The 13,442-nt window shown below is 36.8% G+C and overlaps 1 protein-coding gene across 1 annotated transcript; it reads right to left on the bottom strand.

Moving 5' to 3' along the window:
- Positions 1-1,002: 1,002 nt before the first annotated feature.
- Positions 1,003-13,114, bottom strand: SKP1 (S-phase kinase associated protein 1). The gene is made up of 6 exons (XM_074213561.1): positions 12,959-13,114; positions 9,279-9,375; positions 6,898-6,971; positions 3,190-3,333; positions 2,572-2,712; positions 1,003-1,766 (listed from the first exon to the last, which is right to left on the bottom strand). Exons 2-6 carry the CDS (start codon positions 9,373-9,375, stop codon positions 1,731-1,733), a joined length of 492 nt encoding a protein of 163 aa, XP_074069662.1. The 5' UTR covers positions 12,959-13,114; the 3' UTR covers positions 1,003-1,730.
- Between the last annotated feature and the right edge of the window lie 328 nt (positions 13,115-13,442).

Raw genomic sequence — 13,442 nt, 5'->3', positions numbered from 1 at the left:
CCCAGGCATTTTAATGTTAAATTAGGATTGTGCATTTCGGGGCTGAGAAGAGATTAGACAGAATGGCTTACTAAAATTCTTCCCAAAAGAAATCAATATGAATATTTATGCCACTAACAAGGAAAAGTACAAGAGCTGGGCTGAAGAAGTAAGTCACCAGGGGCTGAATCTATCAAAAAGTGAAGAAAAATGACATCATCAGTAAATTGTGAGCAGCAATCTGAATGGGTTGACATAATCTGATTATGGTTATCAAAGGAGAAGTTGAGTGATTTACTACAGCAAGGAGAGAATGGAAGCATATAAATAATGTTGCCTCCTCTTGGCATACTATATTGTTTGAGAGATACACTCAAGCTTGGGAAAAGGAAGGCCAAGGGATATGCTGAAAAAAGTCTAGTATATCAATTAACATGGAAATGAGAGAAACATGAGAAAAGATCAAGGATGAAAAAACTTAACAATGGAGGGGTGGGGGGTGGGGTGAAGGAGAGGGAGAATTTCAAATAACACCAAGCAAGGGAAGAGGATGAAATAGAGATAATAGTGAGGAGGATAAAGGAAAAACCGATGTTGAGGGGGAAGGTTTTATATAGTTAAAAAAGAGGTAGTAATTTGCTGGCAATTAGGCAGAGGGAAAGTAGTACCCCTACAGTGGCAATCAGCACCAAAGTTGATAAGAAAAAGACCTCTAGATATTTAACACAAAGTCATGAAGGTGATGGCTTTCTGTAGCTTTCATTTCCCAGATAAGGCATATTTCTTGCAAAAGCCATTAATCTAAAATCTTTATATATGAGATGATTAGAGAACCATTTTAAAATCCCCCCATCACTAGGGAATTTAATAATAGAATTGCCTTTTATTGGTTTAGATTTTTTTTAAACATTTGCAAAGGGTAACTTTTTTAAAACACTGAGTTAAACTCATTTCACAAACAAGTAGTAGATGAATTTTCCCCACAAATGGGAATACTTATTATAAAAGGATGACCACACCAACTGGGTTAAGTGTCTTGTTTAATTATGAAAAGCTTAACAACTTTATCTATTTCACATTTCTGCCAAATAACTACAAGCTGCTTGCTGGTTAGTAACTGGGCCTCCAGTTTGCAAAAAACACTCTTAAGTTTGACAGCATTCAAAACAGATACATTCCATTTAAGGAAACCTCAGGGCTAGTCTAATCTATACCAGTAGTTCTCTATTTTTTCACTCTGAGGAACTGGAAAAAAACATCTGTGGAGAAAAACCATTCAAAACTTTTACCTAAATTAGCCTTTTGCCTGTTTCAAGCTCATGAATAAAGATAACACTTTGTTAATTCTATTGTGGAAAACTTTTCCAAGTGGTTTTATTTACAATGCCAATGTTCCTTAAAGGGCAAGTCAGATAGCAAGAAAACTGAAGTTTAAAGCTAGACAATAACTGGACAAATTGCTTTACAAAATAAAAGGAAAGCCAAAAGTGCCACTTTCCATACAGAACCCACACAGTTTCAGTTTTATTCAGACCAAAGTAAAAAGACTTTTGATTATACTGGTTAAAACAGTCATAGGATTAGACTCTGGACTCAAAAAACACTACACATGCAATGGGAACGATTGATATCCTGCTAATACAACGGATTTGCTGCTGCATTTGTCTAATATTAACAATTATAAACAGAGCAGTGCAACTAGTTATTTGGAACGATCCTTACAGTGTTACAGTGTCAACAGGCACAAAACTTCACTTTTCTTCACACCATTGGTTCTCTTTGCGTACCTATAAATAAAAAAATTTTCAGTTATAAACAAGTTTAAAAATACTATTAGTTACATAAACCACCACACAATTTATTCAGCAACTTTCTTAGAAACTTGAAATAATTCCTTCTCATTTATTTTAAAAGGAAATATTAAGGAAAATAAATACTTTGACTAAAAAACTGGGAGGGGGAGTGAGATTTTAGGTTGACAGGGTTCAGAATGTTAAATGGTTTCTGGTTCACGAGTCTTTTCTCTCTTGCTATGAGAGTAAAAAGGAAATAAGACTGGAAAGGAAAGGGGAGTCAAAAATTGATAGGTCCTAAGAAGCAATGAACAGATATTGAAAATTTAAGAGGTGACATTTTGTTAATGCTGTCACATGCCCTTAAATTGACAGTAGTTATCAATAAAAACCCATTTTACAATGTTCTGTCTATAAAGTTATCTAGCAAATCCTGTTTGAAAAGATAAATATAAAAAAAGACAAATATGCACATTAAATATGGTCAGGAAAAATGGTAATTATAAAACCTAACAAGTTTACAAACCAAGCCAACTGGTCATATGTCATACTAACCCAGTTCAGAGAGGTCAGTATTTTTCCTAGGATAAATAATTATATAAGTTGCATTTATGTCTTAAATAGCAACCTGACAAACTAATAAATACAATTCATAACTTCAGAAAGTTATAAAATGAGGTGGATAACATGTCGCGCACACACACGCACACAAACACACACACAGTGAGATAGGAATAATATCTTGATACTACTTCAAAAACACTAGGCTATTTTATTTCTTAAAAAGCTTATAGAATACCTGGGCTTCTTCCTCTTCAGTAAAGTCATTCTTGATATTGAATGTTTTGCGAATCTCTTCTGGAGTTTTTCCCTTGATCATATTTGCAACAGTCTTGCATGTGACATCAAGCAAACCTTTAATGTCTAAGTAGTTTGCAGCCTGTGAATGATATTTTTTCTTAAATATAATCCTCATAGGGGGGAGGCAAGAATAGGGGGAAAATTGTAAAAATAAATAAAATCTTTCTTAAAAAAAAATATAATCCTCATAACCATTTTAAACATTATTTTCTACAATTTAAGAATACAACGAAATATCAATAGCCAATCAGGGCTAGCTTCAAAAAATTTTTTTTGTTTTGTTTTTAGCTTCAAAAAATTTAAAAGGAAAATTTTACCAGAGTAAATTAGGGATTTAAGATTTTTTTTAAAATTCATTTAAATCATATACAGTATTTTTAAACAAACTACTTACTTGAAAGTAAAATGAGATCTAGCTGTTATTTTGTTGACCAAAGAAAACCAAAACTTACCCTCCTCCCCCAAAGTTTAATTAAGTGAGTGGATTTAAACTCTCTTAAAAGATTTCTGACTCATAATTTTCTGTAATACAAACCCCATACATATACCCACATACCAGAATAAGCTCAAAAAGGGTTCCTTGGTCAACTTTCAGGAATTCTTGGTCCCAAACTGGAATATCATCTGTTCGCTTCTCTTTGTTCTCATCATCCTCAGGAGGAGGAGGATCATCCTTGTGATGGGTGCACCACTGAATTACCTAAATACAAAAAACAAAAGGCTTGAAGCAAGACCAAGGGGTTTAAGTATTTACAATTATTCAAATAAGAGCTCACTTTAATAATGACTGGAAATATTTTTCCAAAATCGAAATGAAATCAAACTTGTTTTCATTGAAGAAAGAAGCAATGAAAATGGAATAAGCTACAATATTTTTCCAGATCATTGACATACTATTTTCTAAGTTAGTAATGTTTACTAATTGCCAATTTAATAAAAATTTTCTGGGGGCGGCTAGGTGGCATAATGGATAAAGCACTGGCCTTGGAGTCAGAAGTACCTGGGTTCAAATCCAGTCTCAGACACTTAATGATTACCTAGCTGTGTGGCCTTGGGCAAACCACTTAACCCCATTTGCCTTGCCAAAACCTTAAAAAAAAAAAATTTCTGAGTCATCTCTAATAAAAACCCCAAATCCTGTAAAGTATAATTGTCACAATGCTAATGGATCTGGAAAACTGGTATTTGTTGATGCAAATTTGATAAGGGTAAACCCTTCCCCAGAAGGCCCATTCTCCAATGCTTCAATGGAGTGGGGCTCATTAAAGATATATTCCAGGAAAGGCTGTACAATAGGGGTCTTATGTAACAGTGTTAGTTGTCCAAGTATCAATATATATTTTTTAACAACTCAGACCAAATTTTTTTGGCCACAACATGAATATGATTCTTAATATTGTTCACAGTCCTTTTTGTTTCCACATCAAAACTAGATAATCACACCCCTCCCTCCCCCAACCCTCAAATCATTAAACTTTCCTTCTTTTTTCAGCTAAACTTCTAAAAAAAGAAATGTTTCCTTTCCTCTCCCTTTTCAACCTTTTCCAATATGACTTCCAATTTCCATTAATTCAGCTGAAAACAATGATTGTGTAAATTGTATCTTTCATAATCTTTTTTCATTCTAAATCCTTTTCAATCTATATGCCATAGTTGATCCTTGGTCATCTTTTCTTTCCTCATCTCTGAGTTTTCATGACACCATTCATTACTCTTCTCCTGGTTCTCCTATTGAGGAGTCTATTCTCTGATCTATCCTCTTTACTGGCTTCATTATTCATATTCCAACTCTAACTGTGGATGTTTCTCAAGGGAAACTTCACCTCATAAGACCCACAAAAATCAAAAGTTGAATCAAAAATTGGCTTAGGGATATCTTAGTAAATATGTATGCTTCAGGAGACATTTCAAACTTAGTATGTCTAAAACAATTCATCTTCCCTTGCCTCCAAGCAACCCCCCCCCATTTTTCTTGAAAATACAACATTCTCCAGTCTCCCAAGATTTTTTTCCGAGCATGAATCATCTTCAACTCTCCCCCTTCACACACATATCCAAATCATTTTCCAAATCTTGCCTGCATTCCTATTTCTATAATCTCTCCCACCATTCAACTCCTTAGAGGAAAGGCCTACAAAGTCATATTACCTTAGTTCAGGTTCTTATCACTTCTTGCCTAGATCATAACAACAGCCTCTTACTTGGTCTCATGGGATAGCATCTTCCTGCTCCAATCAACTCTCCATACTAGTGCTGCAAAAGAGATTTTCCTAATAAATCTGACCATGTAAATTTCCTACACAAAGGCTCCCTTTAGTGTCTAGGCTCAAATATAAAAATTCTTCACTACCTGGTCCCAGGCATATTTCTAAACACACTGAAAATATAGATTCCCCTAGGGAATATAGTGGAAATAGAGAGCACCTGGGAGTTCAAATCTTAACTCAGACACTTCAAGCAATGAGGCCCTGGGAAAGTCTCTTCACCATTAGGTCTTCCCTAAAGTTTTCTCAGCTAAAAATGGAAATCAGGCACTATATCCATCCCAGTGTAATATCTGAAAAGCATTTAGCAAAATGCTTACCACATTTCCCTTCCTACACTGTGATCCAGCCAAACTGACCTTTTCTGTTTCTCATATAAGTCATTCCATCTCCCATTCTGTGCCTTTCACAGGACATCCCACCACTGCCTGCAATTCACTCTCCTTATCTCTGTCATAAAACTGCTATCTTCAAGGCAGCTCAAACACTATCATTTACATAAAACCTTTACTGATCAACTGCTTACTAGAATCAGTCTATTCATACCATAAGAAAAAATTACTTTATCCCAAAATACTCTATACTATTGTATACATACACACACACACCTCCCACTTCCATTAGAATGTAAGCTCCTTTCTAGAGACTGTTTTATTCATTGTATTCATATAGATATCTATGTCTACATATAGAAACATATCTGAATCTCTCTCTATACAGTATATATATGTATATATACATATATATATACATAGCATTTTATACTGACCCATATATAATTCATATGATATACAACATATATTTATATAATGCTTTTATGTTTTTATAATGCTTTATTATTGACTGTGGTCGTAGCTAGCACACAGAGGATATTAAAAAAAGGACTCAGCTGAACTGACTATTATACTCACAATTTAAGATCTAATTTAGCCAACAATCAGAACAATACAAACCTATTATCAAAGATCCAAGGGCTGGTCATTGAATGTCAACACTTAAGCACATTATTCAATATAAATCATTACTTCCCAAAAGGCTTTGGGAAAAGACCATCCTTTGCAAAATCATCCTTTTAAAATAAGAATATGCTCCTGATCAAGAATCTTAACTAGTTTTGAGACTTTACCTATCCTATCTCATATCATTTACATACATTACACACATACAAGTGTATACACACATATATAAAAATATACTCACACTGGTCTGTCATGGTAAATTCCTCATATTTAGAAACATTAACACATTATTGACAGAATAGAAATGAATCAGCACACTGGGCAGATCATATTACACAGTATGAAAATTCATGGAAGGGGAAAGGGATGTGTGACCTGGCTTAAACAAAATTTTCTAAAGATATCAAAATTCTAGATTTAGAACTGGAATTTTTTTCATTACAAAGATAAAAATCAAAACCACCCCTGCCCTCAAAAAGCATATGGTATATTCTGTGGATAGGGAACAGATAACACTTAATAAAAATAATGCAACACAACAGAAAATAATTTCAAGAAGGTATAAAAGACTTCAGAGGATTAAGTCCAAACTTTAGTTTATCAAATGAAGAAAAATAGTCAAGAAGTAAAATAATTTTCCCAAATGGAAAAAAGTAAAATGTTCAAGAGATAAAATAATGTACCTAAAGTTCCACAAATATTAGGAGGCAAAGTAGGTATTTGAATAAATCTCTCAAAATCCCTATAATACTGTCTTTAAGAATCTGTTAAAGGGGTGACTAGGTGGCACAGTGGATAGAGCAATGGCCTTGGAGTCAGGAGTACCTGAGTTCAAATTCAGCCTCAGACACTTAATAATTACCTAGCTGTGTGGCCTTGGGCAAGCCACTTAACCCCATTGCCTTGCAAAAAAAAAAAAAAAAGAATCTGTTAAAGATATCAGAAAAAATAGTTGGAATAGAAACAACCTTTAGTTAAGCCCCCTATTTGTAAATGAAAAATCACTGCTACTGGTTACTTGGAATAATTAATAGAACTTACCTTTTTTAATATTGCTGCATTAACATTTGGTAGAGGAACTGGATCATCATCCCCTTCATCATCCATTCCCAGATCTAAAAATTCACAGGATTTTTCAAAAATTAAGCTCTTTATTTGAAATTTAGGAGCAACCGTAATGCTCTTTTTACAAATTGAGAAAATAAGACTAAACATTTCTGATCCAGGGGTAATTTTCTGTTTTAAAAGTTCATCTATCAAAGTCTTTACAATTCTTATAAAGGTTGCTACAACAAATTCTGACAGTAAGTCAACCAATTCTTTATCATGTGACCATAAAAACTCTTTGGTTAAATTATAGTACTGTATATTGCCAATTCCCCAAAAGATATGGAACCAAAATGAGAAGCAAATTATGCCATAAACAAACAAATCTGAATTTTAAAGTTTTGTTTCTTTTAAGTTCATACCAAGGTGATGAAGAGTTAAAGCTCTTTAGGCTACCAGAGCTAAAAAGATAAGGTATGAATACATTATGAACAAATAGTCATCTGTTCTAAAATTAACTTCTGTGGGGCTTTTTTTTAGTTACAAAAACCACTTTTTTTGACTGAAAGTTAATTTTATGATTATGAAAGACATCATGCCTCTAGTATTTATAAACTTATATTGAAACTCAAGATTTACAATGATGTTCAAAATTAGTGCTTTAAAATCATAGTAAAATAGCTCATCAAAGGATATAAAGTTCTTTTAAGGTATTTAATTTCAAGAACTTTTTAAGTTGCCTGAACACACTTGGTTATCACACCTAGACATGAATTTGATCACTCCAAGTACTTTTGCCAAGATTTTATGACTGTTCTAAGTGATCCCATTTTCTAAGTTATATAAAGCCCATAATCAGTGTGCAAGGAAATAATAAATCTTTAGTTTCACTGAATGGCAATCCTCAAAACATCTGTTCCACCTAAATAATACAAAACTAAGATAAAACAAATCATCTTTACTCCTTGAAGAATTTTATCATGAAGAGAGAACAGAACAACCTGATTGTTGCTAAGTCTTAACTAAATTGGTTCATTCACTTCAGTAATAGGATGCCAAGGAAAAACAAGTTTTTAAAAAGACATATCCTTTTACATTGGCAAAAGCTATTCCAGAGTAGCATAAAACAGGCTTTATTAAAAGTGTTCCAGATAAGGACAAAGATGAAACTAAGCATGCCTCATTCTCTACCCAAGTATCCATTTAGGCAACCAAAGAAGGTCAAAGTATTTGCATTTATATCTCCTAAAATTCAAGCAGGCTCACCTTTCTTAACTACCTATTTATTACCTTTCTCACCAGGACCAAAAACAAAAACAAAAACAAAACTATGCAGCAATGTTTACTCTTAATTAAAATACTCAAAATTTGGCTTATTTATTATTTTTGCACATGTGAAAAGTGTTCAAGGCACAGTAGAACAAAGATAAATTATGATAGGGAAGACGAGGTTTTCCCAAAGTGCTTACTAATAAAATAAAGTACTGTAAATGACCTATAACAAAGCAGGATAAACATATAAATGGCAAAGCCATATGAAGTTATGAAGGGAGGGAATTTGAGGCTGAAAAGGGAAAGAGTATTAAGAAAACAAATGAAAAAAAGTAAGCTCCCTTCCCACCCAGAGAACTGGTTAATATTTTTTATTTCTTGAAGTGTAAAGATATTTGTTCTTCCTAAATAGTTAACCAATTTAAAAATATAATACTGATAGCGACTAGTGACCATATATCAATATAGAATTTAATTTGTACTGGCAATTATTTTTGATTTTAAAATACATACACACTCACTGTAAAATTGGCATCACTACTTTTTAATTTTTAAGTTTTTATTTGAAAGGCAAACATTAAACCTACATCCCCCCCTTCGCTCAACTTGAGGACTCATCTGATTTTCCTTTAAAAATCAACTCAAGCACTAGGTCTTTAATTTATCTGTCAGCCCAACTGCTACTGTCTCCTCTCACCTCCCCCCACCCCAACCCCCCATAACCCTGTAAATGTATTTCTATAATACTTAGATGTTTTCTTCAAAGGTTATAAACTTCTAAGGCATAGAGATGGGTTCACTCACTCATCTTTTTAATCCTCTATTAAATCTAGTAACTTATCAGATATATTAAAATGCTTTTAATCTTAGCTGGTGTCTAAGTCATTATTAATCAAACCATCTTTAAAATTCTTTGTTATTACATGGAACCCTCTATAGGTAAACATTATATAGTACAAAGTTAGTCTGATTTCCACTTTCTAGGAAACAGAATCTGAATACAGACCATCAAACTTAGATTCAACATTCTACCACTTCCCATTTGCTAGCAAGAAAAGTCTTCACCCAGTTTCTGAATGGTCAAGTAAAAATATAAGTCTTACCTTCCAACATGGTCTTGATAGTTACAGACTGTTTTGCAATTTCAACATCAACTTCAAATATCTCTCCATCAGAGCTCTGCAACTTAATTGAAGGCATCTAAAACACAAAAATTATTCACTATGGTGAGGCAAGTTTCAGAGCATGAGATTACCATCGCTTCTGATTTAAAATAACTACTTAAATAGAATTTGTGCCCACAATTATTTTGAGACAACTGTTAGGCTCCCCCAAGCTAGTCCAAAAAAAAACCAAAAAACAAACACCACATTTAGAAACCATTTCTACATAGCTTGCAAGTGAACCTGAAGATAGCTTTTAACTGAACAATTGTGAAGATAGATGCTCTTTTCCTTTCTCTGCTGAACATCTACCACAGCCAGATCATTACAACCTAACCACATCTGCTGAAACTTTCAGATAAATTTGTAGTTTCCCATGAATCCTGCCAGCAAAAATAGGTTTGGAACAGAAATGAGTCACTTATGTTCATTTAACATATATCCCAATGAAATATTACACATACTTGAATGAAAGACTATGGATAGAAGGCGGCTTGATAAGCTTGTAGGAGCTTAAATTTCACCCCAGACTTGTCTTAACAATACAGCAATTTTAGCAAGCAGATGACTTCTTCACATGAGGAAACTTGGGTATTTGAAATCATCAAAAATTTTAAAATAACTATTTCTAAGAAACTTAATTGGAGTTAGCTACACAAACCAGTTTGTTATCCAAAGATCCCAAAATCATCTTTTTAAATAAAATTTTACTTTGAATTAAAAGTCAAGAACTACTTAGTCTGAGATATACACACAGAAACAAACACATGCTCTACAACATACTTATTTGTACATACCTGATGAATGTATGAGCATTAGTGGGACTCAATTTTTTAATTTCAAAAAATACTGCAACTTTCCCATATAAGCAAAGGGAACTAGATAATTTTAGGTTTGATCATATTAATTACCCCCCCTCCCCAAACCAACCTCAATTCAATTCAGTAGCTCCCTATTAATTTTCATGAACAAATTAAAATCTTCATTTTACCATCTAAAAACCCTTCTTCAAAATCTGACCCTCTCCTTACTCCTCAGTTAACTCTCCCCTTGAATTTACAATAACTACACTGGCTTAATTGCTGCAAATTTTTTGCACACAAGATGTCACTAAGTTAATCTCAGTCCAAAAGCATTTTACTGTTATCATTTACATTGGTGTATCTAGGTTTTGGTTCTTTTACACCTACTTTTACACATTCTGGGGATTCATTCTCTAAAAGAGTCTAGCTCTAGATTAAAAAAAACTTAAGACATCTGCTAAGTTTTACATTAAGTGAAAATGATCTGTGAAATTAAAATGTATATTGTAGACTCATTAAATACACTGCACATTTCATAGCTGGAAAAAATTTTTAAACTGATTCAAATGAGGGAAAATCATCTTGAAAATTGAATGTGGGGGGCGGCTAGGTGGTGCAGTGGATAAAGCACCGGCCATGGAGTCAGGAGTACCTGACACTTAATAATTACCTAGCTCGTGTGGCCTTTGGGCAAGCCACTCAACCCCATTTTGCCTGGCAAAAACCTAAAAAAAAAAAAAAAAAAAAAAAAAAAAAAAAAAAAAGTTGAATGCGGAGTTGAAAAAATGGGAAGAATGGATGGCCCAGTTCCTCTAAACAAAATGTTAGTACAGTGAAAACAATTTTTGTAAGTAACAAGAAAACAGCAATAAGCTATTGTTTTAAAAAAAATGCACATTTTGAAAAGATTTCATTCCTGTACTTCAAAGTAGATGTCTGAAGACAATTTACAAAAGCTGTCTTGCTTATCCTTATTAGCAAGGAGTATGGTATACAAAACTGCCTGCAAACCAAGCCCAGTTTCACTGCAGCAGATTTATAAAAACCAACAACTTTCCAAAATTACAGAGATTCTCATTCCATCCCCAAGAAGACCGTGATTTGGCTTAAATAAGACTATTTTAGAAAAAATGCTTGTCCAAAAGGAAGTCAAATCTAGAGCTGTTAAAATATTAATTTGCACATACAAATGAGAAGTGAACTTTTTGTTTACCATGTCTTGGACTACAACAAACCTGACATTATATAAGAATATTTATGTAAGTTCCCATCTGGCCAAGATCAAAAAAAAGTCATTAGCAAAATTTGCTTGGTCACAAACTTCAAATATATCTGATTACTCTTGGATCTTAAGCTCTACTTAAATAGCACTGAAGGGACATGTTAATCTAGAATTCAAAGCAATTTAGTAATCAGACCTGAAAAGAACATCCCCACACACTGACATCACCACCTCCCCCCCAAGCAAAAACCCTATTTCCAGAGAAGCGAATGCTCTAAAAACTTGCCACCTAACCTTTAGGGAAGACAAGTTTATGTTTCAAAGTCTATGAATACTAATTGCTTTATTTGCTCCTTTCTTAATTAAACAGTACTAAGATGAAGTAGCTACCTAGGTCTTAAATTTCTAATACTTCCCAATTTAAATTGCAAAATGAGACTGCAAAATTATTTAGGACAATTCTGACCGTAAGCTATACTGAAAATTTTCATTAAAAAGCATTAAACTATTGACTTAGAACATGGAAAGAGTGGGGTTTTTTTTAAACATTTTCATTAAAGGTCTTGCAACTCCAATCAAAGAAAGGATTATTTTCCATTTACTTCTTTACCATGCCTTCCACGTCAATTTATCATCTGACAGATCAAGAAGGTATAATCTTTTAATGCTTAATCAGCTTAGGTGCACTGCAGAGCTTATAACCTACTCTGCTCTGGGGGAGCTCTATGGGTCCATCAGCGAAACTTGGCAAAAGCTATGCTGCCAAGAACCATCTCAGCCAACAATCTACCCCCCCACACACACATCCCCGCCCCTCCGGCTACCTTGCAATTGTGGCCTCTCGCTAAGTAACCAGGGGATCCAAAGCTTAATTCTAGAAGCTACGATCCGCCTAAGAAAACGACCAACTCTCCCTTCACTCTGCCCGCGGCCCAACCACTGAGCAAGCAGCAGTCCTCGGGACGGCGCAGTCATATTGTTTACCTAGCTTTTGCAGCAAAAGCAAATAAACAACATGCAGAAATGTTCTCCAATTCCAGGATGCGCCTACCTTTCCACGACAATTTTTACGAGAGAAAAGAAAACTAAGCCCTTCTCCACAGCAGGTGAATTAAGAAGTCTAGGGAGCCCCCTCCTTCCTCTCCCTATTTCTCACAGGGCTGGGCTGGGCTCCCCGGGAGCTGCTGCTCCCGCAAAGACGGAAGGCGCGAGCCGAGGGCCGCAGGGGCCCGGGGGGGGGGGGGTCGCACGCCGAGTTGAGACCCCGCCGTGGGAGTGGGCAGGGGGAGGGCCGCCCCGGGGAGCCAGGCCGGGCCGGGGCTGGGAGCGGCCTCGGGGCACACCGAGTCCGGGCGCCCGAAAGCCGCCGGGCCTGTGGCGTGGGAAGCCAACGTCGGGGCTCGAGCGGGCCGGGGCGGGGGAGGGAAGCAGCGTCGGGGCCTCGGCCGTTCCGAGGGCCGGCCGGCCGGGCGGCCAGGGGGTTGGGGGCCCGCGACCTCCGCAGGGAGCGGGCGAGGCCTAGGCCGCCGCCACACAGCAGCGCCCGGGCCGCCGCCCCGCGGCTTCTGCTCTTCCCCAGCGCCGAGGCCACTTACGGTTCCGGATCCCCGGGGACCCCGGCGGGCAAGCTGGCGGAGCCGAGAAGGCCGGGTGGGCTACGGGGCGGGCAACGGGAGAGCAAGACCCCCGGGACGACGCGGAGCAGCAGCCGGACCACTACCGAAGCAGCGCCGGCGCTGGCGGCCTTTATAAGGGCGGACGGAGTCGTGCCGAGGACCCCGGGCCGGTGACGTCACAGAGCCCCTCGTGGGTGGCCGAGCCCTTTGCCTGACGGAGCAACAACCACCCCCGAGAGGGAGGAAGGAGGGGCAGTGAGCGGCCCTCTCCCCTCGGACGCCCTCGGGGCGGAGCTTTATTCCTTTCCACCGAGAGTGGGGCGGCTCAGAAACTCGTCCGGACTGTTTTGGAGGCCCCTGCGCCTGGGAGAGGGGTCCTTCAGGCAGAGGCTGTCCGCAGCGGAATGCTCTGCTAGAGCTCGGGAAGCTGCGGGTATGCGCAGTGTCAGTGTGGCGACGAGTG

The sequence above is a fragment of the Macrotis lagotis genome, chromosome 1 (genome assembly GCF_037893015.1).
Source record: "Macrotis lagotis isolate mMagLag1 chromosome 1, bilby.v1.9.chrom.fasta, whole genome shotgun sequence".
Lineage (NCBI taxonomy): Eukaryota > Metazoa > Chordata > Mammalia > Peramelemorphia > Peramelidae > Macrotis > Macrotis lagotis.
Note: the sequence above shows the minus strand (reverse complement) of the source record. Positions and strands in the feature narration are given on the sequence as shown.